The 27600-nt window shown below is 41.1% G+C and overlaps 1 protein-coding gene across 1 annotated transcript in view; it reads left to right on the forward strand.

Annotated features, from left to right (window-relative positions):
• LAMA1 (laminin subunit alpha 1) overlaps window positions 1–27600 on the forward strand; it is a 167872-nt gene that overhangs the window by 34709 nt on the left and 105563 nt on the right. The window contains exons 4-6 of the mRNA XM_042911210.1: window positions 23407–23649; window positions 24564–24743; window positions 27257–27346. Of these exons, the coding sequence (XP_042767144.1) occupies window positions 23407–23649; window positions 24564–24743; window positions 27257–27346 (513 nt within the window). The remainder of the gene's footprint in view (window positions 1–23406; window positions 23650–24563; window positions 24744–27256; window positions 27347–27600) is intronic.

A 27600-nucleotide genomic window follows, 5' to 3' on the forward strand; every position in this document is an offset into this window, starting at 1 on the left:
TTTGCTTTAGGTTGAGCTGAGTTGGCTTGAGGAATTCAAGGGGGCTCATCAGTTTTCGGTCTTTAAAGCATATTTCAAAAATAGGCATGTTTACATAGTTATAGACCTCTAGGTAATTTCGAGTGCTTTTTAGATAAATTTCCAAATTAAGATTACTTAAACTAGTTGGTACTCAGAAATGTCTTTACCTTTTTTCTTAATTTATTTTTTATTTAAAAAAATTTTTTAAATCATTTATTTATTTTTGAGAGACAGAGAGAGGCAGAGCATGAGCAGGGGAGGGGTGGAGAGAGAGAGAGAGAGAGAGAGAGAGGATCTGAAGCAGGCTCCAGGCTCTGAGCTGTTTGTTAGCACAGAGTCCAACGCGGGGCTCGAGCTCACGAACTGCGAGACCATGACCTGAGCTGAAGTTGGACGCTCAACCGACTGAGCCACCCAGGCGCCCCTCTTTACCTTTTTTAGACAGTGTAAAATTTTTGTCATGCTCTCAGTTTTTTAAAAAGTGCGTTATGCAAGTCTCTCTCAGATTTATTTATTTATTGAGCCTTTTTATTATGAACATTTTTTAATATGTAGAAAGCATATTACAGTAAGCATGCACATACCCACCCCTGAGCCTCAGAGATTGTTAAACATTCTGCAATCTTGATTTCAGCTTCCCAGTTTCCAGGCGAATGGCAGTCATGATGATATTGTACCAATACAATATTTTCTGTAGCTTCAAAAACTTAAGAGATTTGTCCTGAAGAGACACCATGCCATTTGCAGCCCTAACAAAATTAAGAGCAATTCCCTAATAACTATTTTACCATCCGTGTCGAACTTTCCCCGTTTATCCAACAATGTCTTCTGTAGCTCTTTTTCCTTTTCAAACCAGGATCCATTAAAACCACTCCTCACATTTGATTGTTAGACTTCTTAAATCTCTTCTAATCTGAATTGCTCTCCACTGATTTTTAATTTTTTTAATTTTTAATTTTATTTTTTTAATGTTTATTTTTGAAAGAGAGACAGCACAAGCTGGAGTCAGGCAGAGAGAGAGAGAGAGAGAGAGAGAGAGAGAGAGGGAGATAGAGGATCCAAAGCAGGCTCTATGCTGTCAGTGCAGAGCCCCATGCAGGGCTTGAACTCAGGAACAGCCAGATGAGGACCTCAGTGGAGGGAAGGAGAGAGGGAAGGAGGGAGGGAAGAAGGAAAGAAGGAAGGAAGAAAAAGAAAGCTTAAGATTCACTTTAACAAATGTTAATCCTAACATATATGTGAGTAGTCTACATAACAAACTACTTCCTGCTCACTATCAAGTGACTTCGGAGCTTGGTCTTCAGCACTATACCCCTGAATTGAGTCAGAGATCTTTTGTGACAACTTAAAATTTTAGAGAAGTCATTCTGAGTGAGAGAACTAGCATGTGCATTTGATGGATCTTTTTTTAATTTTAATTTTTTTCAATGTTTATTATTTATTTTTGAGAGAGAGAGACAGAGACAGAGCATGGGCAGGGGAGGGGCAGAGAGAGAGGGAGACACAGAATCCGAAGCAGGCTCCAGGCTCTGAGCTGTCAGCACAGAGCCCGACTCAGGACTCGAACCCACAACTGCAAGGTCATGACCCGAGCCGAAGTCGGACGCTTAACCAACTGAGCCACCCAGGCACACCATTTGATGTATCTTGAATGTAATGCTTGTCAGCATTTTTTTAGGCCCTGCTGATTCCGCTTGAATGTATTCCTTATGGTAGAGGGAACCTAAGTAGAAGAACCCAAGGATTTGCAGTTTGAGACCCACTACTTTCAAAGTTTAGACACCAGGCAGAATCTTTCATCAATAGGGAAATTCGAAAATCCAAACCACGGTGAGATACCATTTTGCACCCACTGACATGGCTGTTACCAAAAATACAACAGGAAATAACGAGGGTTGGTGAGGGTGCAGAGACACTGAAATCGTGGTCCATTGCTGGGGGGAATGTAAAACGGTACAGTGTGGTGGAACACAGTGTAGTGGTCCCTCAAAAAGTTACACAGAGAATTTGCACATGCTCCAGCAATTCTCTTCTAGATATATCCCCAAAAGAACAGAAAGCAGGAATTCAAGGAGATACTTGCACACCCATGTTCATAGCAGCATTATTCATAATAGCCAGAAGGTGGATGTAACCCCAGTGCCTGTCAGTAACTGAATGAATAAACGAAGTATGGTACGTAAATAGAATGGAATATAATTCTGCCTTCAAAAGAAAGCGAATTCTTTTTTTTTTTTTTTTTTGGCATTAACTTCAGTATTTATTATTTTTTAGAGACAATTTATTTATTTATTTATTTATTTATTTTTTCAATATATGAAATTTATTGCCAAATTGGTTTCCATACAACACCCAGTGCTCATCCCAAAAGGTGCCCTCCTCAATACCCATCCCCCACCCTCCCCTGCCTCCCTCCCTCCCCCCATCAACCCTCAGTTTGTTCTCAGTTTTTAAGAGTCTCTTATGCTTTGGCTCTCTCCCACTCTAACCTCTTTGTTTTTTTTTTTTTTTTCCCTTCCCCTCCCCCATGGGTTTCTGTTAAGTTTCTCAGGATCCACATAAAAGTGAAAACATATGGTATCTGTCTTTCTCTGTATCGCTTATTTCACTTAGCATCACACTCTCCAGTTCCATCCACGTTGCTACAAAGGGCCATATTTCATTCTTTCTCATTGCCACGTAGTACTCCATTGTGTATATAAACCACAATTTCTTTATCCATTCATCAGTCGATGGACATTTAGGCTCTTTCCATAATTTGGCTATTGTTGAGAGTGCTGCTATAAACATTGGGGTACAAGTGCCCCTATGCATCAGTACTCCTGTATCCCTTGGGTAAATTCCTAGCAGTGCTATTGCTGGGTCATAGGGTAGATCTATTTTTAATTTTTTGAGGCCTCCACACTGTTTTCCAGAGTGGCTGCACCAGTTTGCATTCCCACCAGCAGTGCAAGAGGGTCCCCGTTTCTCCACATCCTCTCCAGCATCTATAGTCTCCTGATTTGTTCATTTTGGCCACTCTGACTGGCGTGAGGTGATATCTGAGTGTGGTTTTGATTTGTATTTCCCTGATGAGGAGCGACGTTGAGCATCTTTTCATGTGCCTGTTGGCCATCCAGGTGTCTTCTTTAGAGAAGTGTCTATTCATGTTTCCTGCCCATTTCTTCACTGGGTTATTTGTTTTTTGGGTGTGGAGTTTGGTGAGCTAAAAGAAAGCAAATTCCGATACATGCAGCAACATGGATGAACCTTGAAAACATGCTAAGTGAAATAAACCAAACACAGAAGGACAAATACTGCATGACTCTACTTCTTTCTTTTTTCTTTTTGAGAGAAGAGAGAGAGAGAGAAAGAGTATGAGCGGGGGAGGGGCAGAGAGAGAGGGAGACACAGAACTGGATGCAGGCTCCAGGCTCTGAGCTGTCAGCACAGACCCTGATGCGGGGCTTGAACTCACAAACTGCGAGATCATGACCTGAACCGAAGTCGGACACTCAACCAATTGAGCCACCCAGGCACCCTGCATGACTCTACTTCTATGCAGCACCAGAGTGGTTCTCTCTCTAGGGAGAGAGAAAGTAGAATGATGTCTGCCAGAGCTGAGGGGAGGAGGGACTGAGGAGTCAGTGTTTCATGGGTGCAGGCTTTCAGTTTGGGAAGGTGAAAAAGTTCTCAAGGTAGATGGCGGAGGTGGCTGCACAACAATGTGAATGTACTTCGTGCCAATAGACCGCACACTTAAAATGGCTACAATGGTCATTTTTTACGTTATGTATATTTTACTACAACTTTTGAAAGTTGGTATACTGTGAAATACATGCTGTTTTGTATCAGCTGGGTCCATCCAATCAGGAAATCAGAAACCACACCAGTTATTTACAGGGTTGTATCTAGCACGAGGAACAGGTTAAACAGTGTTGGAGGACTGGAGAAGAGAGTACCAAGGGAACTCGGGGATGCTAATGGCTGAAGGGGAACCAGGGGAGGCGTGGGGGAGGCTGCCTTCCAGTCTTCTGGCCTCCTACTATTACCTCCACTCAAAGCCCCCCAAAGCAGAGTATAGAAGGGTGGATTTGCAGTTGCATTGCAACCAGCACAGATACTGTCTTCTCAGTAGGTCATCACTTGTGCCATTGCAACCATGTAAACACAGAGACACGGCCTTGAACCCTGGAACGGTAGTTTCACCGTGGTTGGTCAGATCCTGAATATGCTTATAGTAAGTTTTTAGATCAGCTTTGGAATAAAAATGCAAAATTTGGAATTTTCATCGGCAAACCATGGAGTGCCTTTTGATACATTGACAGACTGGATGTGTCCTTAGATCTTGGTTTAGAGACCATACAGGGTGATACCTTGGTACCGTGACTTTCAGAAGGACAGTGGTGGAGGAAAAGGGAGGCAGTTCCTTTGTTTATATATGTATTTATTGTTACTTCTTGATTGTGTGGTGCCATGGAGATGTGTAAAGTGTAACTGGGCACTATGCTTTCATAATTTACAAAGTAGAAGGTCACAGCATTGAGGATGAAATGTTGTTCCTAGTCAAGCACCTGACAAACTCCACACACTAGATAAATGTGAGCTTCCTTTCCTTCTGCCATATTTGTAGTCCACAAGTGACTTTGAAGTCCCAAAGATCTTTAGATATCACCAAAAAAAGGTTAACCAAGAACTTGATGTAATCTGGTTGGAGTTAGCTAGTAGAAGGTTGAAGGATGCAATTATGCAGATGTTGAGAAATACATTCATAATTCAAAAATGATTTTTTTTCCTAGTTAGAAAAGTACGTGGCCTCATGGTAGAAAAATTAGAAGGTTCAGGTAAGTGTAAAGAGGCAGAAAACCTTATAATCCCTTCACTCCAAAGCAACCCAAATAACAGCATATTGCTTTTAGGCTTTTGCATGGATTTGTGTGTATTTAATAATGCTGCAATAATGCTATCATGTATAACAGATTTATTATGGGTGTTACATCATCGAATCCTCATACTCACACTATGAGTTTGGTCTTACTATGATCTCCTTTTGACAAATGACAAAACTGAGACTTAGGGAGTTCAGGTAACTTGCTCAAGAGGAGAACTCGCTGGGGTTCAGGAGCCTGGGCTCTGTCTTCATCAATGGGCAATACGATCCCTTCAGCTGAAACTTTTGACACATATGTTTGTGTCCTGATGTTTTATTAACTTTGTAGCATTTCCCAACATAGCTAAAACTCATTATTAATAATTTTTGAAAGTACATTAATATACTTCTACATGGTTTACCCATTACTTGCGTAAGAATCCCCATGCCTGACATTTTAGTTATTTTCTGTCATGGGTAATAACTGGGTTAAAAAAAAGAGTTTGATCTCCTGTGTATGCCAATGAAGTAATACAGTGAATACAAATCAGTTTCAAGGTTCATACTGCAAGTTTGTGTTTAGTTTTATTTTGATGATCCCATTAAAAAGGAATATTTATTGCCTATATGTGTATAGGAATCTATACATATACCTTGTATATGAACATATATGTATTTTACATATATATATGATATGTATGTGTAGGACTTACACAGTTGACCCTTAGACAGTGTGGGGGTTAGGGGTACTGACCACCTGTGCAGTTGAAAATTCATGTATAAGTCAACTACTGACCTGCTGTTGACTGGAAGCCTTATCGATAACATATAGAATTTAGAATCATATAGAACTTATAAAAATATATAATATAGAATTATATACAGTAGGTATAGAATCTATATATGGCATATTAAATCTATACATGTATACATTGTATACATATAATCTATGTATTGTGTACTTATATACAATGAATATATGTAGGAATCTATATTTGTATACATACTAACATAAGTATACGTTATAGACTACAAAGCATTTTTTTCCTCATCCATATTAGTTTATCTGCTCTCCCCAAAAGTCCTGGAATACAGATGGTCTCTTTGGAGGTAAGCACATTGCAGCACAGAGCAGTTCACTGGCTCACCCAGGGTTAAGTGGCTGTATGTGCTGAAGCTGGGATTGGAAATCGGGACTTCTGGTTCCTTCCACACTATGCTACTGTCTCACCTCATTTGTTCCTGGTCTCCTATCACTGTTTTCCTATTACGGGGAGACTGGCTGGATCTCATAGAATTTCCTCCTGATGTGGGATAGTTCAGGGTCTTCCTAAACCCTTCCCTTGTTTCTCTTTCTTCATGTTGCCACTCAGGGGGTCCTTTCCCTACGGTCACTGGTAGATTTGGGTGCTAGCGGCCATGTGTTTTTTGGCCAAGAAGCAGGAAAATGAGCCAATGTGTTGTACTCTCCCTCGAAAATTTTTAAACCTGGGAAAAAAGTGTCACTGGGAGGTGGTCAGATTTGTGAGTCAAAATTTGTAATGTTCGTTTAGAAGATAAAATATGTTTCGTAAAAAAAGGAAATGTTTCCTATAGCACTGAAAATAAAACTGCCCTTTGAAGCAGTGCTTTATTTTCTGTGTAGGTTTAATTAGGAAGTGGCACTTTGTTGTGGGAACATAATCACAGAAGGGCCTTTGTTTTAGACGAACCTTTAAACAATAGCTGCTTGTTTGCCGGGTTTTATAAAACCTCATTAATTTGGATGTCTGTTGTTTTTTCCCTAAAATTTCTGAAAAATTGACCAGAACTAGATTTAGGTTTATTATTGTGTCATATCCAAATAGAAGGTGTTTGCTAAGCACACTGACAGGGTAAATAAGAAAAGAACAGGCAGATTTCACAGTCTTCAGAGGGAAAATCTTGAAAGATTTTTAGAACAAGAATTGCATGTAAGTTGGAGTTTCTCATTGCAGGGGAGTCTTGGCTGTTCATTAAAAGAGGTCAGGCAAAGACCCTTCCTGGAAACTGTGGTAGGAATTATTGTTAACCGTATACTTGCATTGATTCAAAATGATTCATTCTGTTTCAATTTTCTGTTACTTTATACTCAACCAATTTCACATGTTAAGTTTTTCTTGAATTTGTTTGGCAAAAAGAATAGATTGGAAGAAATCTTAAGCTCTTCATTGTGGTCTGAAGTAAGCCACACAAAATCCTTGTCCTTCAGGCATTTTTATCTTTTCCATCCTGTTCTCTGTGAAACTGCTACTCTCGTAGATAGGTCTTTCTTTTGTTTTCCTATTTTTATTATCTCATTTTATTGTTTCATACACAACTTCTCCAGTTATCTATTGTGTATCTAGTGTGTAAGAAATCACAGCAAACCGTTATGCCTTCAAACAGCAGCATTCATTATATTTATCCCAGTTTCTATGGGTGAGTATTTCAGGAAGGGCTTGATTGAGTGGGTGTATGGGTAAGGTTGCAGCCATGGGGGTTGGAGGTGGGGCAGCTGGGGAGGAGGTGCTGAGGCAACTAGGAAGAGGGGTCTGGGCAGCTGGGAAGAGGGTACTGGGGCAGCTGAGAAGGGGGTGCTGGGGCAGCTGGGGCTTCATGTGGTCTCAAGACCTCTCTGTGTGGTCTCTCCATGTGAGCTGGTGTGGGCGTCCTCATAGCATGGCAGCCTTAAGGCAGAATGCCTACATGGCAGTTCAGGGCTCCAGCACAAATGTTCCAGAGAAAGTTCCAGAAGTCGTGTCCCCACGTAGACCTGGCCTCCAGAGTCACGTGGCAGCACCTCCCTGGGCGCTATGGGCCACCCGGTCATTGAAGTCATGGGAGATTCAAGTAGAGGAAACATGGAGCCACCCCAGCCTGTCAGCGGGGAGGGGGAAACAGTTGGAGGCCTGTTGTCAAACTGTGACTGCCTCATACTTCTGACAACGCCTGTCTCTGAGGGACTTCTTCTGCCAGCCTCCCACAGCTCGTCTTAGGTGCCATGCCTTTATCTTTTGGTGTCCTAAAGAGCTAGAGGATCAAATGGGGACACAAATACTATACCTTGAATTGTTCAATGTTCCTGGCGGGTGAGCTGAATAAGTGAAATTAACTGAGACCAGGCTTCAAGGACTGTGCAGACTTCTGTTTCCTGACAAGATTTATTTTTTTAATGTTGATTTATTTTGCGAGAGGGAGGCCGAGAGAGCAAGCATGAGTGGGGGAGGGGCAGAGGACGAGGGGGAGAGAGAATCTCAAGCAGGCGCCTCACTGTCAGCACAGAGCCGGACATGGGGCTCGATCTCAGGATGTGTGAGATCATGACCTGAGCCAAAAGCAAGAGTGAGACACTTAACCAGCTGAGCCACCCAGGTGCCCTGACAAGATTTATTTTTGAGCTTTATCATTTATGTATTATCAATAGTTTGCTGAACAGTCAAGCATAAGTATATTGCCATTTAGCACATTTCGTTTAGCATCCCCAGCCCCTTATTTTGTTTTGAAAGTCAGAGGATTGGCCTCACTAATACAGTATGTCTTACTCAACAGGGCTTCTTAGACTGGGCCTTGGTGAGGATTCTGGGAAATCAGTGCAGGTTTTGAGACCCTGTCTCAATATACTTTTCTTGTCCCCAGTTATTTTGACTTCAAAATACAGTTTTTTGTATATGTATGGAAAGAGAGAGGTCTGTTCTGAAATCATTATTTCTTCCTGTTATAAAGATAAGTTTTAATTTCTGAAGAAATACTTCTTTGGAAAATATGGTGCCGTTGGAATCCATTCTAGCGTTTGCTGGGTTTTTATTTCTTTCTTTTTACTTAGTGATCTACTCAAACTGCAGCATCTTTATCCTTAAAAATAAAGCTGGGACAACTAGAAAAAAACAAAGGAGCTCATGAATACCTCAGCTATACCTCAGAATAGCTCTTGTGTTTTCAATGTCTTCAATTGACCTTTTGTCTGTGCAGAAACATCCTTTATTTTGATATAGAAGTGGAAATTTTTGAAATATAAAAAAATACAAGGCAAAAAGTTTCTAAAAAATCACTTGTGATATTAATTACCAGGAGTTACCTTTTTTTTTTTAGATTTTTTTTTTAATGTTTATTTGTTTCTGAGAGAGAGACATAGTGTGATCAGGTGAGGGGTAGAGAGAGGGGAGACACAGAATCCGAAGCAGGCTCCAGGCTCTGAGCTGTCAGCACAGAGCCTGACACGGGGCCTGAACTCACAAATCGTAAGATCATGACCTGAGCCTAAGTCGGACACTTGACCGACTGAACCACCCAGGTGCCTTAGGAATTACCTTTTGATCTATTCCATCCTAGGTGAGAACACGGTATATATTTAATAATTCATGATCTCTGCCTATTGGGTGCTAGGGCCTCAGGATTCCTTGATGAACAAGACAGTGATGGCATTTGGGGAAAACCCTTAGCACAGAGAAGGTACGCAACAAACAGTAGCTTCCTTATATATTGGTTGTTATCACTGCTGCTTTGATTGTTACTTAAGGCCGAGTCTGGCCTTCAGGGCCTCTGGTCGTGGGGGAAATGGGCAAGTAAGCAGACCTCTTTGGTCCTGTGGAATAGGGGTTGAGGGTGCTTGGAGAACATAAGGAAGGGAAGCTTAGGGAATCAGGGAGACAACCCAAATGAAGGGAATGAAGGAAGGGAGCAGGGAATGAGGAAGGGTACACAGGAGAGCAGCTAGGGAAAGGCATGTTTATGGAGCTAAAATAGTACATTCAGTCCTATAATAAGTGTCTTCTTTCATTTTTCCTGTTGATTGAGATACAGTTTACACACTGTGAAATGCACCCGTCGTAAGGGTATAGTTGGATGGGTTTTGACACCTACAGACACATGTGTAAGCCACAGCCTTATAGAAATACAGACCATTTCCACGGCCCCACCACCTCCTCCTGTGCCTTCCCAGTCTGCGCTCTACCAGCCCCTCCCCCTCCCCCTCCCACCACCAACTCCTCTGGAAGTTTCTCACTTTATTTTTTTTTTAATTTTTTTTTAACGTTTATTTATTTTTGAGACAGAGAGAGACAGAGCATGAACGGGGGGGGGGGGGGGGGGCAGAGAGAGAGGGAGACACAGAATCGGAAGCAGGCTCCAGACTCTAAGCTGTCAGCACAGAGCCCGATGTGGGGCTCGAACTCACAAATCGTGAGATCATGACCTGAGACAAAGTTGGGTGCTTAACTGACTGAGCCACTCAGGCCTCCCTAATTTTTTAGAACCACTCTTTTGTATACTTTATCCAGTTTTCTAGTTGTTTACTCCGGGAGGGCCAGGCAGTACCAACTTCTTCTTCATGGCCATCCTCGAAATTCCTGTAACAATATTTAATGACAGAATAATAGGTCACCATCTGGGTACATGATAATTTATTCAACCTGTTCCCATTGTTGGACATATAAGGCATTTCCAATTTTATAAAGTCATGCTGCAACAAATGTTTGGATATTTTTATGACTGAAGGTCTGATTATATTTTAGTGTAGATTCCGAGAAATGGGATTATTGGGTCAAAGAGCTTAAACATCTTTCAAATGTGATCTTTTTTCTTTTGTTGAGAGAGAGAGAGAGAGGATGCAAGTGAGTGAGGGGCAGAGAGAGAGAGGGAGAGAGAGAGAGAAGCAGGGCTCATCCAAAGCAGGGCTCGAGCTCACCTGAAGTGAGCCCGAACTCATCAACGTGAGATCATGACCTGAGCCGAAGTCAGATATTAACCAACTGAGCCACCCAGGCGCCCCTCAAATGTGATCTTCACTGCCTTAGTTTTTCAGAAATATTTGTTATTTTATATGCTCTCTGACAGTGAGTGTGTGTGTCTCACAACCCCTCAGCAGCTCAGAGATTAACATTTCCCTTCGATTTTTGTTCTCTGCTAATCGAATAGCAGAGCATCTACTATTTGCTTGTTTGTTTATTTGTTATTATTTGTTCATGCATTTATTCAGATGTAACATATACTTATTGATTTATGTCACTGTATTGGACATATATTTGGGGGCACTGGGCTGAATTCAGATGCTTAAACAATGTTTATTTATCCTTGTCTATTACCTTCACAGGTATAAATTATGCCATGATTATTCACCTCTACAGGAGCCATCAAATTGCTTGTAACATGACACTCTTAGATATTTGAACATCCATGCAAGAGGCAGGACAGAATTTTCAACTCCTCTTGTAACCAGCCAGCAAAACGTTGAATTAACTCTAAATATCATTGTTTGGGGAGGTACCACTTGTCAGAAGAATCACTATGGCACTTGAGAAAAGTAACAAAAACTCTGATAGTGGTACCTTCCAGCCATAGTGAGCATCTTATGAAATGTTTTCCTATGCATTATTTCACACCACACTTACAATGCGGAACAAGTAAAGAACGGATCGATTCGCGTTCGCGTTCTTCATTGTGAATCATGCAGTGGGGACAATAGAACACGCTCTGGATTTATCATTTTAAGCCTGACTTGTGGAAAACATCAAATCTAGTTTTATAATTCTCTAGATGGTAAGAAATTAAAATGTGTTACCTGGGGGAGAGTGAATCTGGAAGTCTTGCTCTGTGAGCATTATTCTTGGTGAGATGACAGGCAAAGTTGCCAGAGCGATAAAGGTAGAAAATCCCTAGTGACCCGGACAGCAGCCTGTTTATGCCAGTGCACTTCCTGAGGCCTGGGATCCCTTTGAGATTTGTATCCAGATACTTGGAGGGCACTGGCTCCCTCTGGCCTGCCCTTTATGCGCCATAAGGTACGGAAATGAAGTCTGGAAAAGCTGTGTGATCAAATTAAAACCTGCAGATTATTAGCTGGGGAGTCACAGCTGTCCACACCGGATATCCTGAGAAATTTGGTGAAGTCTTAAAACCACCCATTAGCCAACTGGGGTGGTTTAAGCTTTCTTAGAGTGATAACTACGATAGTCATGTGTAAATAGTTTGTTTTTGACAAAGTAATATAGACTTTATTTTGCAGAGAAGTTTTCTATTTATAGGAAAATTGAGTGAAAAGTATAAATGTTCCCATATACCCCCCTCTATAATAGTTTTTGATCAACTTTGGACTCTTAATCATAGTTTTAAAAGTAAATCAAGTGACTGATGTAGTACATATTCACAAGTTTCTAAGAACTTTCCCCCTCATATGTAGAGGGTGACTGAAAATTGTCATCCGTCTTATAATTTAAAAATTTCTCTTTTCTGTAGTGTTTTATGGCCTGTTATCAGAGGATATTTACCTTTGTTCTTCATACAGTAGGAGCACAAGAAAGCCAGTAACGTAACCAGGCAGTAGGCCTCCACTGAGGTGGCCACTATTCGGGGTTATTTATTGCTTTATACCAGATTTACCTAAGAGCCAGGCAGGAAACAGGGCTTCCCAGAAGTCAGCTCGTGGTTCAGGAAGTAGCTCCAGGGAGGAAAGCAGTCTGTCTGAACTGTGGGTCTTCAGTCAAGGCATCGCCAGGGCCTCCTTCCCTTCTCCAACCTGAGTGGTTTGGGGCTTGGATTTTGTATTTTGTGAAGTACCATCATGACAGAAACAAGGTCATGGGAAAGATGAGATTCCCGATGTCCCTTCTGAGCTGTTTGCTTGACCTCCACGTGGCTTCATGGGCTTCTCCAGAGTTCCCTGACTGGAAATAATGTGTTCTACTCACGTGCAATTCAGAAACCTCCATCTTCCAGGAAAAGTTGAATCTTCATGCCATTTACTTTTCTCTCCCTATTTTCCCATCCTTTTTTTTTTCTTGTGGTAAAATATACATAAAATTTGCCATCGTAACCATTTTTTTTTAAGCGTGCCATTTAGTGGCATTAAGTACATTCACACTGTTGTGAAACCATCACCACTATTTACCTCTAGGTGAATAATCCAGTCTCTATGAATTTGAGGTGACCCATATGAGTGGAATCATGCAGTATTTATCCTTTGCATCTGGCTTATTTCACTTAGCATAATGTCCTCAACGTTCACCCATGTTGTGTTACGTATTAGAATTTCATTCCTCTTTAAGGCTGAATAGGGACATCCCAGGGTTTGTTGACCCATTTATCCACTGATGGATATTTGGGTTATTTCCATCTCTTGGGTATTGTGAGTAGTGCCACTATAGACATTGGTATATTGGTATCTGTTTGAGTCCCTGCTTTCAGAAGTGGGATTGCTTGGTCATATGGTAATTCTATGATTAATTTTTTGAGGACTGTCTTCCATACTGTCTTCCATAATGGCTGCACCATTTTACATTTTCACCACATTTTTTTTTAATTTCTTTTTTTTTTTTTAATTTTTTTTAACGTTTATTTATTTTTGAGACAGAGAGAGACAGAGCATGAACGGGGGAGGGTCAGAGAGAGAGGGAGACACAGAATCTGAAACAGGCTCCAGGCTCTGAGCGGTCAGCATAGAGCCTGACGCGGGGCTCGAACTCATGGACCGTGAGATCATGACCTGAGCCAAAGTCGGCCACTTAACCGACTGAGCCACCCAGGCACCCCACCACATTTTTTTTAAGTAAACAAAAAGCCATCCTACATGAGACACTTATTTAGATATTCTTTTTTTTAAAAAAAGCTTTAAGCGTGATCATTTAAATGTGATAACCATCCATTTGATGCCTGACAAGTGATAGATGCTCAGTGAAGTTAGATGTGTCTAAAGAAAAATGACAATCTTTAAATAGGACATAGACCAAAGAATGAAATCTTGCACAAACAAAAAATAAAATGCTTTCTAATTTCTCTAGTGCTAAAACTATAAACGATTCGGCTAGATTTCGTGACCAAAGGAAAGAAACACATAATTATTGTTTCTAGGAGTTGTAAATGTGTAACTAATAGGTTAATGTTTAGTGGAGTCGGTCAAGTGCAGATTTACACAGCTTTTCTGGATGGTATCGCCACTTGGATTTGGGAGGCTTAATGATTAGGAGCCCCTTTTACTTTCATAGGGTATGATGACACTGTTTTCTCGTGATTAGTGATGAGAAGGGATCGGAAGCACGCGACCTGTTGCGAGAACGACTAGGGCACCATAGGCCTTTGGGAGTTCTAGCAGATGAAGTGGAAAGAAGTTGATTTCCAAATGTTTGTAGCCAGAAGTTTCTGAGACTGAGGAAAGAAGGGGGAAGTGCGGGTTGTGGGGCCATGTGGGACAGACCTGTTCAATCTTCCAGAGGCGGATAGAGGGTCCTGCCAGAGTTGGAGAGCTCTGCCTGACCTCTTTGTGTTTTCTTCAAACTTATATTTGACTTTTTAGAAAACCCTTTGGGGCACCTGGGTGGCTCGGTCAGTTAAGTATCCGACTCTCGGCTTCAGCTCAGGTCATGATCTCAGTTTGTGAGTTCTAGCCCTGCATCCGGCTCTGTGAAGACAGCATGGAGCCATCTTGGGATTCTTTCTAACTCTTTCTCTGCCCCTCCCTCACTCATGCTCTCTCTTTCTCAAAATAAATAAATAAACTTAAAAAAAAAAAAAAAAAGAGGGGCACCTGGGTGGCTCAGTCGGCTGAGTGTCCAACTTCGGCTCAGATCATGATGTCACAGCTTGTGAGTTCAAGCCCCACGTCGGGCTCTGTGCTGACAGCTCAGAGCCTGGAGCCTGCTTCCGATTCTGTGTGTGTGTCTTTCTCTGCCCCTCTCCCACTCGTGCCATGTCTCTGTCTCTCAAAAATAAATAAACATTAAAAAAAAAAAAGAAAAAGAAAACGCTTGACCTTTTCTATATTTGGTCTTGGCCTTCACTACATCAGTGTCACCATCTCTCCCGATTTCCCAGCACCAACATCCAGTTCCATTATCTTTTCACCCCTGCTGACTCCGCAGCCCCCTGGTTCAAGGTCCTCTAATGGTCTAAAAGTTTGAACATGGTGTCCTTCCCTGTCTCCCCCCTTCTGTCTACACCCAAGCTGGCCTGGCCTCCTGCCATTTCTACACCACTCTGTGCTCTGGCCCCGCAGGGTCTTCCCTCCTTGTCCCTCTGCTCCTTCTCTTGCTTTACCTCGACATCTCCTCCTCAGGCCTCCCCTCTTTTCAGAGAAGACTTCCCTGACCACCCCATCTTCTCCAGTTTAGGCTGGCCTCCCCTGCCACAGCCAGACACCTTCAACACCTTCTGTCTTCCTGGGGACTTGGCTAACCTCTGTCTTGTCCATCAGGGCATCCAGCCATGCTAACCATGTCCTCCCCTTCCCCGCTGTACTGGTTGCACCTGCCCCATACAGTCCCCGTCACAAAGCAGACACTCAGTCAGTGTTTATTGAATGAAGCTCCAGCGAAACGTTGTTAGGGAGCACTCCTTGCTCCCGTCCTCATGTGTCCCTATGGGGAGCATCTCTGAGAATGACATCTCTGCTTCTCTGCCTCTCCCTCCTCCTCCCCTGGAGAGGAGCAGGTGTTTGTCTAGCTGGCTGAAGAGCTGACCCAGGTAGGGCCACGTCCCTATTCTTCTCTTGTCGGGCAGGTTGTCATAGGACACAGGTTCCTGACCCACAGGGCAAGGTCACGGGGCCGGTGTGCACGTGTCCACTCCGCCCGTGACGCAGAGCCACACAGACCACTACAGCTACCCATTGAAGCCGCAACCTCCATTTTTTCCCTTTTTCTGGAATATCGCTGACTTCTTTCTTCAGTCTCTGTGACAGATTTCTGAGCCTACTTCACTGTGAGTAGGGGAAGAAAGGGAAATTATTTATTGCCACTTCTGCTCCAACATAAATCAACGGGAGGCTGCATTTTGGGGAAAAGCCAAATGTAATTTCGAAGGCTATGAGATTCATAGGTGAAAAACTGGTGGAGGGTAGGAGTCAGGGGATAGGAAAGGTGCCTTTTGTATTTCTTAGGTCTGAGAGTGACCAGTACGTGCATCTCACAAGCGGGTTTGTCTCATCGTAGGGGTGCCGGGCCGTCACAGGACACAGAGTGGGAAAAAGGGTGAAGATCTCCACGCAGGGCATTGGGTGACATGCCTCGTTGTGCTTTTGAGGTAGTTCCGACTAATCTTCCACAAAATTTAGCAAAAGCGTTCCAGAACACTTGGCAACAGTGAGCACTGGGAACAATTATGTGGAGGAATGCACTGACACAGGGAATGAAAACCAACCTCTTACTGTCCAGTTTTGACTTCTTCAAGTAGTGTGACACTTTTCCTTTGAAATACTTGCTAGTCGTCCTTAAATGGAAACTGTGACATGGGACAGCTTACTGACTGTCCTTTTTAAAATAGCTTTTCTAGTTGATGAAACACAGAACTGCTTCTGACAGATGTTTTGAGTATCGCTTCCCCATCCTCCGATTGCTGGTTATAAGTTACCGTTTCCTTTTTAGACAGGCTTTCCTCGTCCCCACACACAGCGGGGGGACATCAGCAGGCACAGAGGCCTGGCCTGCTTGAAGCATCTTGGTTCAAAAGTGGGCCATTCCTCGTTTTTCTGAGACGCGAATCTTCAAGTTAAGGAAAGAAACCTACTTGATTTAAATTTGTCACTACCGGTAGCCAAGTCCCCCCATCCCAGTGAAAAGAAAAGGCAAAAAAGAAAAGACAGAAGAGGGCAGATCGGGATTTTGATGTGTTCATTTTGCATTTCTAATGACAGCACCAAATTTAAAGGAAAAGAAATCTAGTTTTATTCCAGAATGCTCTTCTCATTCACAATGCTGTTTCCTTCTGTCTGTTAATTTTGTATACAGGTCCTAAAATGAAGAGAGATCAGTAAAACAGCCAACTAAAATATGGTAGAAATGACATTGTAAGGTGATTGCCCGTAAGGGGTTTACCTAAAAAGTGCATCGCACGTATCCTGTGCGTCAAGTAACCTAAGCCCCAAACTCCCCCTGCTGCTTCCCATGATTATCAACTGATTAGATGTGTGAGTGATGTATACTCTAAAACCAGCAGAGGTTCATATCTGTGGTAGTAGTCAGCCTTCTGGTAAATAATAACCTCTTTATTCCTGAGTAGTAAATACTAATTCAAATGGTCATTCTGAATTTCATAGCCTAATAATGTCCTAAGAAATAAAGCTTACAAAGCGCAAATTCACTACTTTTTGGAGGGATAATTGAGCAATATTACTTATCAAATGCACTTAGCTTTTAAAACATATAATTTAACCCATAACCCCAAACTCTTTGGTTGGCAAAAAGCTCTTTTCCATCACATTAGAAAGAAAACATTCCTCCATTCACTGTGTAGTGACCGTCGCGGAGGCAGGTAAATGCTTGTATGGAGAATTTCCAGAGGGGATCCTGCGCGGTATCTGGGTCCCCGCGGATTACGTGGCCCAGCAGAGAGAAGTTGAGCTTTCTGTGGAGATGAGATACTTCACTTCTCCATGTACGTTGGAAATTAACCTCCAATGTTGGAGAATGAGGCTCTCTGTATTTTTCAGATGCGTGTCCCTGAGGTGAATTTGATATGTTTAAGATGGCGGCCCACGTGAAAATTCCTGTCTGGATTCCACTGTAGAAAGTGGTGTTCGATGTACGTCTCCTTTATTTATGTGACACTGTTTATGTGCATTCCAGTGATCATTAACAAAGGCCACTTGGTGGAAAACCGTGATGAAGGTGGATTTTGAAATGGCTGTATCAGCTGCAGGTTTGGCAAGACCGCAGTGGCTCTGAGTCTAGTGAAAACTGCTTCATCAGCTTGTGTTCAGCCAACCTTACGTGGAGACAAAAGGCAGTTTAGTCAACCATGCAAAAAACCAAAAGCAACAAAAAAAAAACCCTAAAGAAACACAGGACTATCACAGATTTCATTAGGGCAAATGTTTAAGATTCTATATACTAACATAGAATCCCTCACTTGTTCTATGTTGTGTGTTAAGTCCTGTTTATCAATGCACAGTTCATGAATTAGAACTTGTATGAATTTGCTAGGCCTGTCATAGCAAATACGAAAGACGTGGTGGCTTAAACAACAGAAGTTTAGGGGTGCTGGCGGCTCAGTCAGTTAAGTGTCCGACTTCAGCTCAGGTCATGATCTTATGATTTGTGGGTTCAAGCCCCGCATCGGGCTCTGTGCTGACAGCTCGGAGCCTGGAGCCTGCTTCGGATTCTGTGTCTCCCTCTCTCTCTGCCCCTTCCCTGCTCATGTTCTGTCTCTCTCTCAAAAATAAATAAACAGTAAAAAACAAACAAACAAATGCCAGAAATTTATATACTCAGACTTCTGCAGGCTAGAAGTCCAAGGTCAAAATGTTGGCAGGGTTAATTTCTTCTGGGACTTATCTTGTTGGCTTGCAGATGGCTTCTTACTGTGTCCCCACATGGTCCCCCTTCGGTGTGTGTGCATCTGTGTCCTAATCTTCTTATAAAGTCACTGGGCATATTAGATCAGGGCTCATTTATATGACCTCATTTAACTTTAATTACCTCTTTAAAGACCCTGTCTGCGTATATAGTCACATTCTGCAGTCCTAGGGGTTAGGACTTCAGCATATGAGTTTTGGGGACACAATTCAGTCAATAACACAGCTTAAGTGAGGACAGACTGTGTTTAAATGCTTCATGCATTCCTCTCCTCTTTTGCAGATTTATAGCTCCCAGTCCCTTTCTTGGTTTGTGGCTGGTTGTTTTTTTGTTTTTTTTTGTTTTTTTTGTTTTTTTTTTTGGTCTCCAATTTGGGGACCTTGAGGACTATTTATTGAGAGATTGTGACAACAATGCCTAGCTTCACAGCCCAAGGTCTTGATCAAGATAAGAGTTAAACGTTTCCTTCCTTGAAGGAATTGTCCTGAAGTTTCTCCCTTCTGGTTCTCCTTCCATTTGGTGTCCTTTTCTTATGGTTAAGCTCTCAGTATGAAAGCTGACAAAGAGTTTAATGAAAATACGAGAACATGATATTGAAATAATGGAAACACTAGGCTAGGACCCACCAGTTGCCCCAGCCTGGAACCTTGCCAGCTGTAGCAGTGTGCATAGTGGTTGAGTACAGACTGCGTGGGCTCAAAGCCCTGTGCTACACATTTGAGTACCTGTGAGATCTTGAGATTACACAACCTTTCTGTGCTGCCTCGGTTTCCTCATCTGTAAAGTGGTGGAAATAACGGCATGTAACTTCATAAGAAGAATTTAGTGGTAGGATTAGAAAAGCTAATGATTCTAATGAAGCATTAATAATTCTGATAAGGCCTTTAGCATTGTCCTGGGCCACAGTAAGTGCTACATTAAGCACGAGCTGTCATTAATTTTTGTTTCTGGCACATTCTCCATACCCTCCCGTGGCTCATCCAGGACTCTCACGACAGAAATGCCAGAGTTAACTGGAACAACTTCCACGACACTTGTTTAGATATGAATGCACTGTCCAAGTGAATGTTAGGAGTCTTTCATTTTTGTATCACAAAAAGGAAGTTCAGCAACCTTAGGTATGTGTGATCACTTGGGGACCAGCGCTCTGGAGGATGTGTGGTGGCTGACTTTGGAGTCAGCCTGATTTCTACCTGAAATCTGCCTGATTTCTTATTGGAACCTACAACTCAGTAGTTGGTCTCTTACCGTCTCTATTCATCAGTTTTTGAATATGTAAAATGGAAGGGGGAGAACCTGGGTGGCTCTGTTGGTTGAGCATCTGACTTTTGATTTCTGCTCAAGTCACGATCTTGCAGTCAGTGAGTTCGAGCCCCACGTCGGGCTCCACGCTGACAGTGTGGAGCCTCCCTGGAATTCTCTCTCTTTCCTTCTCTCTCTGCCTCTCTCTCAAAAAAAAAATAAACTTTTGAAAAAAAAATATATTAACTGGAAACAACAATCATTTGGAATTCAAGGAGTTGTTTGGGATTAAATGAGATGACACACATAAAGCTCTTAAAATGTATGAAGTCATCCTATTAGCTCTTTCCACTTTTAAATGTGAAACTGGAAAAATGAAGGTAAATACAGTTCATTTCAGCTGTCTTTGTAAATTTCCTTTCCTTCTATCCCTCTCAAATGGGCTGCCCCATCACACTGTCTCACTGGGCACCTCTATTTTTTAAAGTCTAGTTTAACATAGTCACCAGTGGTGAAGGATCAAGGTTCCATGATCATGGAGTTCTACTCCTATGATGGAAATATTTGCAAAAGCAACTGGATAGGTAATGAGTAAAGAGGAAGATATTCTCCCTTCAATTAGTTTGGGCGTTGCTCTGAAAACCAGTAGAAGACAAATACCATATGATTTCACTCATATGTGGAATTTAAGAAACAAAACAGATGAATATATGGGGATGGGGGGGGCGGGGGGAGAGAAGAGAGGGAACCAAACCACAAGAGACTCTTAAGGATAGACAACAAACCAAGGGTTGGTGGAGGAAAGAAGGTGGGGGATGGGCTGGCTGGGTGATGGGTATTAAGGAGGATGGGTGATGGGTATTGTTATGGTGGGTGTGGTATGTAAGTGATGAATCATTGAGTTCTACTCTTGAAACCAATATGGTATTGTATGTTAACTAACTAAAGTTTAAATTAAAAAAAAAAAAAAAGAAAAGAAAACCAGGAGGAACCTATGAAGGCAGAAGTCTGTCAGGATGCTCCGGGAGAGTGCTGGATCTCTGAGAAGCTGGAAGTAGCCTGTCACCAACCTGTATAACAAACTCTGGATGTACTTCAGGACTAGTTCTAGAGGAGACAGTAAGATTTATTGGCAGGTACTTCTCAGAAGGGTTCGGTATTTCAGTAACATTAAAATATAGTAAGTCAGGGGAGCATTACATAAATAATGAAATATATGAATTATAAAATTGGGGGAAAGGGTTCTTTGCAATCACCACAAATAAAAATCATGAAGTTGTGTTCATGGGTGAGTTTTCTGGAGATGTTTACGCCAGGACAAAATAGTCTTTGCATCATTTTAATGTTTAAAGGTGGTCTTTATTGAAAAAAACGGTTCTAGATTTGTCAACATAGCCTGTTCAGTTCCCATTCCAAGCGTGAATAGCAGATACACAGCTCCTCATTTTCCTCATTCCTGAAACCTGAGAATATCGTTTTACTTCTACTGTGCTTTAGAAACAGTGGTTGCATTTTAAAAGGAAATAGCACATGAATACGGGTCATCAAAATATCAGACACACTTCTATCACTTGCGGACTAAGCTTGGTTGGAGGATGTTTCTTGCAGGTGAATAGAGTTACTATAATGAAATAGAATTGTCTCTCCCAGAGAATGAGTCAGTAGGTGAATGTAAAATTATATGGCTTATGGTGGGTTAACATTAGGAGCTCTTGTGTTCCTGGAACTGGTGAGGGCTAAGATGGAGAAGCTAAAAACAAAAACAAAAAACGCAGAGGCAATAAGACTCAGAATAAGCAAATTATAACTTCCTTCCCAAAGCATACACATATATATATGTACATACGCACAAATATATATACACATAAATGCTATATGTGTGTACACATTTGTATGCATATATTACATATATATTTTAAAAATAAAAAATATTTCACTTTGGTTTACAAAAATCACCTCTAACTATCTGGGTTACAGGAAATCTGGAGCAAGTAGCAGTTTACACGGAAAAAGGCATTTTTTTGTATTGTTGCTTGCAACCCTAATCTAAGTTTACTAACAGAAGAGTGAATGCTTGCTAAAGAACAAAGGGCATAATATTTTTCCTATGTTTTCCCCAATTCGGAAAACATTCGAAATTTTGTATTCAGTTCATGGGAACTGCATTTTATAGTAAGGCTGTATTTCGGGCATCACGACAGGGCAATGAGGTCTTGTTAAGTGATGAATATCTTCAGGTAAATAGAAAGTTGACGCTGAAAACTTTGGATTCCAGAGGTGATATATGATTGGCATGTTCGACTGTCTGGAGGAGAGTTACAGGAAATGGAATCAGCATCTTTTCTGAAGCTCTGGGGCATGGAATTTATGAGGCACCTTGAGAATCAATACAGGGAAAGATCCCCTAACAGAGAAAGTTTCCATAAAACAAAAGAACTATCTTCAGAGCAAATGAATTTCCTGCCACTGCAGTGTTCCAAGAGAGGCTGGTTGGTGGAGACATGATTCCTTTTTTAGTGCTGAATTTGGGGCTACATAGCTACAAGAGCCCCTTCCAAACCCAAGATTTACCTGGCCGGTCTCCTCGTCCGGCCAGTGGTCATCAACATCCCCCTTTCCCCTCTATTCCTCCTCTACACTTTCTAATTTTATTTCCTTTTAAATGAATAGTTTTTAATCTTTCTGAGCAGTTTTTATGCTTACAGAAAAAAGACTGTAAAGTACAGGGTCCCCTATCCCCCTCACTCCTCTACACTGTTATTCAGTCTTGCATTAGTGTAAAGCATTCATTTTAGCTGACGGGCAGATGTGGATATATGGTTATTAATTAAGTCCTTAATTTACATTGTTTCATTCTTTTGTGTTGCACAGTCTATGGATTTTAACACATGTATAATGATATGTGTCTGCAATTACAGTAGCATACAGAGTAGCTTTGCTGCCCTAAAAATCCTCTTGGTCTCCTAGTCATCTGTCCTTGCCCCTAGCCCCTGACAACTACTCATCTTTTTACTGCCTCTGTATTTTTACCTTCTCCAAAACACCACATTTTTGGAATTATATCGTATGTAGCCTTTTCAAATTGGCTCTTCCACTTAGCAACATGCATTTAAGGTTCCTCCATATCTTTTTGTAGCGTGAGAGCTTATTTCTTTTTATCACTGGAGATGTATCACCCAGTGGAAGTTTTCCATTCACTTACGTAAATACCAAGGAGTGCAGTTGCTGGGTTCTATGGTAAGAATATGTTTTGTAAGAAACTGACAAACTGCATTCCAAAGCGGCCACCATTTTGCATTTCCATCAGCGATTAATGGGACTCCCTGTTGTTCCATGTCTTGTCAGCATTCAGTATTGTTCGTGCTTTGGATTTACGTCATTCAAACGGGCACATGCTTAGTGGACTGACTTTTCCCCCCTCATATTCAGATGTGTTATTTCCAAATTACTATAAGAAATACACTTAAGGGGTGCCTTGGTGGCTCAGTCAGTTGAGCATCCAACTATTGATTTTGGCTCAGGTCGTGATCTCTTGTTGGATGGAGCCCCGATCAGGCTGTGTGCTGACAGCACGAAGCCTGCTTGGGATTCTCTCTCTCTCTCTTTTTCTCTGCCCCTCCCGTTTGCAAGTGAGCACGCGTGCTCTCTCTCTCTCTCTCTCTCTCAAAAATAAATAAAGAAAGAAATATATTTAGGCTACTATTTATGAAATATAATGTCACTATTATCATCCAGAATTCAGATGGAAAGACACTAGAAACAAGAGCACAAGCACTGATTTAATATTAATACTGTTGATAATAATTATAATAATATAAATTTATTTGTGAGTCCTTTTTGAGTTTATTTGGAAAAGCAATGCCACCAGGAGAACATTCACAAGACATATTTCTGATCAATATTTCTATGCAATTACATTATGAGACGTTGGCGATCATCTAATAGTTCTTTCAAGGGAACTGTTTTTTGTAATTGCTACTGATTCTCGTTTGAGATTTCTCAGTGTCTTCGTTTCAGGTCTTTCAAGTTGCCTACGTCATCATCAAAGCTGCTAATGCCCCTCGACCCGGAAACTGGATTTTGGAGCGTTCTCTGGATGGCACCAAGTTCAGCCCCTGGCAGTACTATGCAGTCAGTGACACGGAGTGTTTGACCCGTTACAATATCACTCCAAGACGGGGGCCACCCACTTACAGGGCTGATGATGAAGTGATCTGCACCTCCTACTATTCCAGACTGGTGCCGCTTGAGCACGGAGAGGTACTGTGCCCACCGCAGTGACATGTGGTGTTTCACCAGAACGCTCAAAATAGATCTTAGTTCAGGTTACAGAGATCTGTAACTCTCCAGCTGTGTTTAAGGTATTGACTGGTGTCTGCTGATGATTGATGTCGTAACCCGTACATTTCACTGTATTGATTTCGTCCTTTCCAGGAGAGCCCCTGGTCACTCAGCTGTAACTCAATAACTCTGTCAGATACTCCTCAGAGCATCTTTTGTGACACCAGCTCAAGAACATTTGTGGAAATATTAAGGAGAGGACTGAAATGCCTCTAAAAGATGTAGTTTCTAGTTTTCTTTGTGGAGTTCTCCTCTTTGGTGGTGTTGAGTGTCAGAGATGGCTCACAAAGTATTTCAGCTCAGTGCTCACCACACCCAGACCGTACACACTTCATTAGAGTCAGAGTGTAATAAAAAACACACCGTTCTTTAGTGGCACCTGGCTTGATGAGATAAAACTACGAACCCCCTCCTGAGCACTCTTCACAGCAGGAACTCAGCCTGCCTCGTTTCAAGAGCAGAGATTAACAGAGAAACTCTCACTCTCTCACTCTCCCAGTCTGTTCCTGGCACTTAGACTTTGTTTCAGAGAAGTCATAGCCTAATGAAACATGTTAAAATACCCTCACCACCCTGGGAGAAGGGGTTCCGTTATGTCTTCCGGCAATCGCTGAGATGCTGGAATTCATAATGTGAAATTCATTGAAGATGTTTTGTGAGCATGGTAGTTCACAGGTAGTAATTAACGAATGCTGGATTTCTACAAGAATCTAGTTGGTTAGTTTGATTTTAGATAGTATCAGTAAAGATTACATCTTCAGGGTAAACAATCAGGGCTATATTTTTGCATGGTTAAAGTTGACATTTGTTTATTTTGATGTCTTTATATTTAGATTCATACGTCGCTAATCAACGGCAGACCGAGCGCTGATGATCTCTCACCCAAGCTGTTGGAGTTTACTTCTGCACGATATATCCGCCTTCGCTTACAGCGTATCAGAACCCTCAATGCCGATCTTATGACCCTCAGCCACCGAGACCCTAAAGACCTCGATCCTATTGTTACAAGACGAGTAAGTCTATGGCAGGGCTCCTGCCCCTTGTGAAAAGCTTATTTTGTTTAAGAGAAATAGACTTTTCTTTTTGGTTGGCCTTTTCCTCGCAAATTGGCGTTTGTTTTTTTTTTCCTTATTTCACTGAGGATCATTATATATGCTTTGTTTAACGTGCCACCTCTAAGCTGGGGGATGGTTCTGACCTTGTGTCCTCAAGCCCCCTCCCCCCATCCCATAATGCCATAATTTAACGAATGTTGTATTTGTTTCTCACATTCTTCTCTGGCTCCACGTGTGGTCTTCAGCAAGATGTTGTTGTTGTTTCCACTTAAAAGGAAATTTTAAAATTTGAGTTATAATTTATATTCAAGGGGAGGTACAGATTTTAAGTTACAGTAAACGTACAAGGTTTGTATGGACAAGCATTTTCAAATCCCTTGGATAAATGAGGAGTGGAATTACTGAGTTACAGGGTAGCTGTGTGTTTAGTATTAAGAAGTTGCTAAGCCTTCTGGAAAGTTGTACCATTTTGCAGACCAGCAACGTGTGAGAGTTCTGTCGCACGACACGCTGTCACAGATGTGGGTTGTCACCCATTTCCACGTCAGCCATTCTGATGTGCATATGGTGGCAGTTCCTTGTGATGTTAATTTGGATTTCCCTGACCACACATGTTGAACAGGTGCTTATTAGTATCTGATCAAATCATTTCGTCCCCTTATTAGGGAGCTATAAAAGACCTTTATATATTTTGTATACCAGTCCTTTGTCAGATGTCTACACTGCAAATATCTTCTCTGTCTGGAGCTTGCTTGTTCACTTTCCCATGACATTTAAGAGGTTTTAATTTTGATGAAGTCGAATTTACCATTTTTAATGTTATGCCTAATGCTTTCTGTGTCCTTTCTGAAAAATAGTTTTTTATTCCGGGTTTGCCAAGATATTACCCTGTGTTCTGTCTAGTAGCTTTATAGTTTTAACTTTTACATCTATTGTCATTTCAAATGAATGTCTGTGTTTGGTGTGAGGTAGAGGTCAAGGCTCTTTGTTTCCCCGCCTATACATACAATTATTCCAGCACCATTTGTTGAAAATACTTTCCTCCATTAAATTGTTTTGGTGCCTTGTTGAAAATTATTTGACTTTACTATTATCTACTTCTATATCTGCACTCCATGCTGGCTTATCGATCTATTTGTCTGTCTTTAGGCTAATAATAAACTTTCTTTCCATAGTTTTTTAGAGTAAGTCTTGAAGTCAGGTACTATAATAGCCCTAGTGAATTATTTTTTAAATATTTTTCGCTATCCTAGGTTGACTGTGTTTCCTTGTAAATTTTGGAATCAGTTTGTTCATTGTTGTCAAAAGAAATCCTGCTAAGATTTTCATTGGGATTTCACTGGTTTCATAGATGAGTTTGGGAAGGATTTTGGAAAACATTTTGACAATTTTGGATCATCTGATCCATAAACATGTTATAACTGTCCACTTATCTAGGTCTTCTGTAGTTCCTCTCGGCAATGTTTTATTATTTGTTTATTTGTACATCTATTATTTAATTTATTCTTAAGAATTACACATTTTTGCATGTTAGTCTTCATAGATGGCTTTCTAAATTTTATTTTCCATTTGTTCATCGCTAGTGTATAGAAATACAGTCCATTTTTATTAATTTTCATATTAAGATATTGCTAAAGTCACATATTATTTCTAGTAGTTTTTTTTTGTTTGTTTGTTTTAGATTTTTTTCCTAAGTACACAATAATATCATCTACAAATAATGAGTGTTGGGTCTTACTGTACACTCTTTACACCTTTGAGTTCCTTTTCCTTGCATTATTGAACTGGCTGGCACCTCCCATAGATGTGGAATGGAAATGGTGAGAACAGATTGTAAGAAGAAACCACCTAATCTTTCACTGCAAGCTCTTGGTTGTTCCTGGATTCCCTTTATTAGGTTGAGGAGATTCTCTTCTACTGGCTTGCCAAGTTTTTTTAATGAATGATGTTAAATTCTGTAACATGCTTTTTGTGAATCTATTTGAAACGATCAAGTGATTTTTTTTCTCCTTTATTCTATTAAGATGGTGATTTAAATTTACTGATTTTTGTGTGTTGAACTAACGTGGCATTTTGGGGGAAAATCCTACTTGGTCATGAGTTATTATGCTTTGTGTCAAGTACTATATTCAGTTATATGGTGCTGTATTCAACGTAGCAATGTTTCTTAGGGTTTTCAGTGGTATGAGTTTTGAATATGACTGCCTGGTATGAGGTGCAGTTACAAGAATTTCTTGGTATAAGAATTTCTTTTAGACGCCTTTGGTTTTTGTTGATGAACTCATTTGAACATTATTTGCTTAACTTGAACACAAGGATTCTTTGTACATGAAATATGATTTAAAATGTATATCTAATTATTTTTTTAGGTTACTGATAACAACTGAGCTATTTGTTGGTGAGCCCAACATTTTCTTTTAACTGAAACAGAAGAGGCTTTAATTTTTGTTTGTCGCTTTCGTTTTCCTTAGTATTACTATTCAATCAAAGACATTTCTGTTGGCGGAATGTGTATTTGTTATGGCCATGCCAGTAGCTGCCCATGGGATGAAACTACAAAGGTGAGTTCTGGTATTTTACAGTGTAGTAAAACTTCCAAATAGAAGTTATAGCTATAATATTTGCCTTACTGTATTTTTTATTCAAGTCAGATGTCCAAAGGTGTAAAATCACATGGCAAAAAAAGATTTTTCAGATAATTTAACTGGTTTAATTTTTTTGCACAACTTTATTTCACTTTGTTTGGAGGATATATTTCTTTTTTGCTTGTTTGTTTTCCTACTATGTCCAGCACAAAGCAGTGGTTTTTTTTTTT

This window comes from Panthera leo, chromosome D3 (assembly GCF_018350215.1).
Source record: "Panthera leo isolate Ple1 chromosome D3, P.leo_Ple1_pat1.1, whole genome shotgun sequence".
Lineage (NCBI taxonomy): Eukaryota > Metazoa > Chordata > Mammalia > Carnivora > Felidae > Panthera > Panthera leo.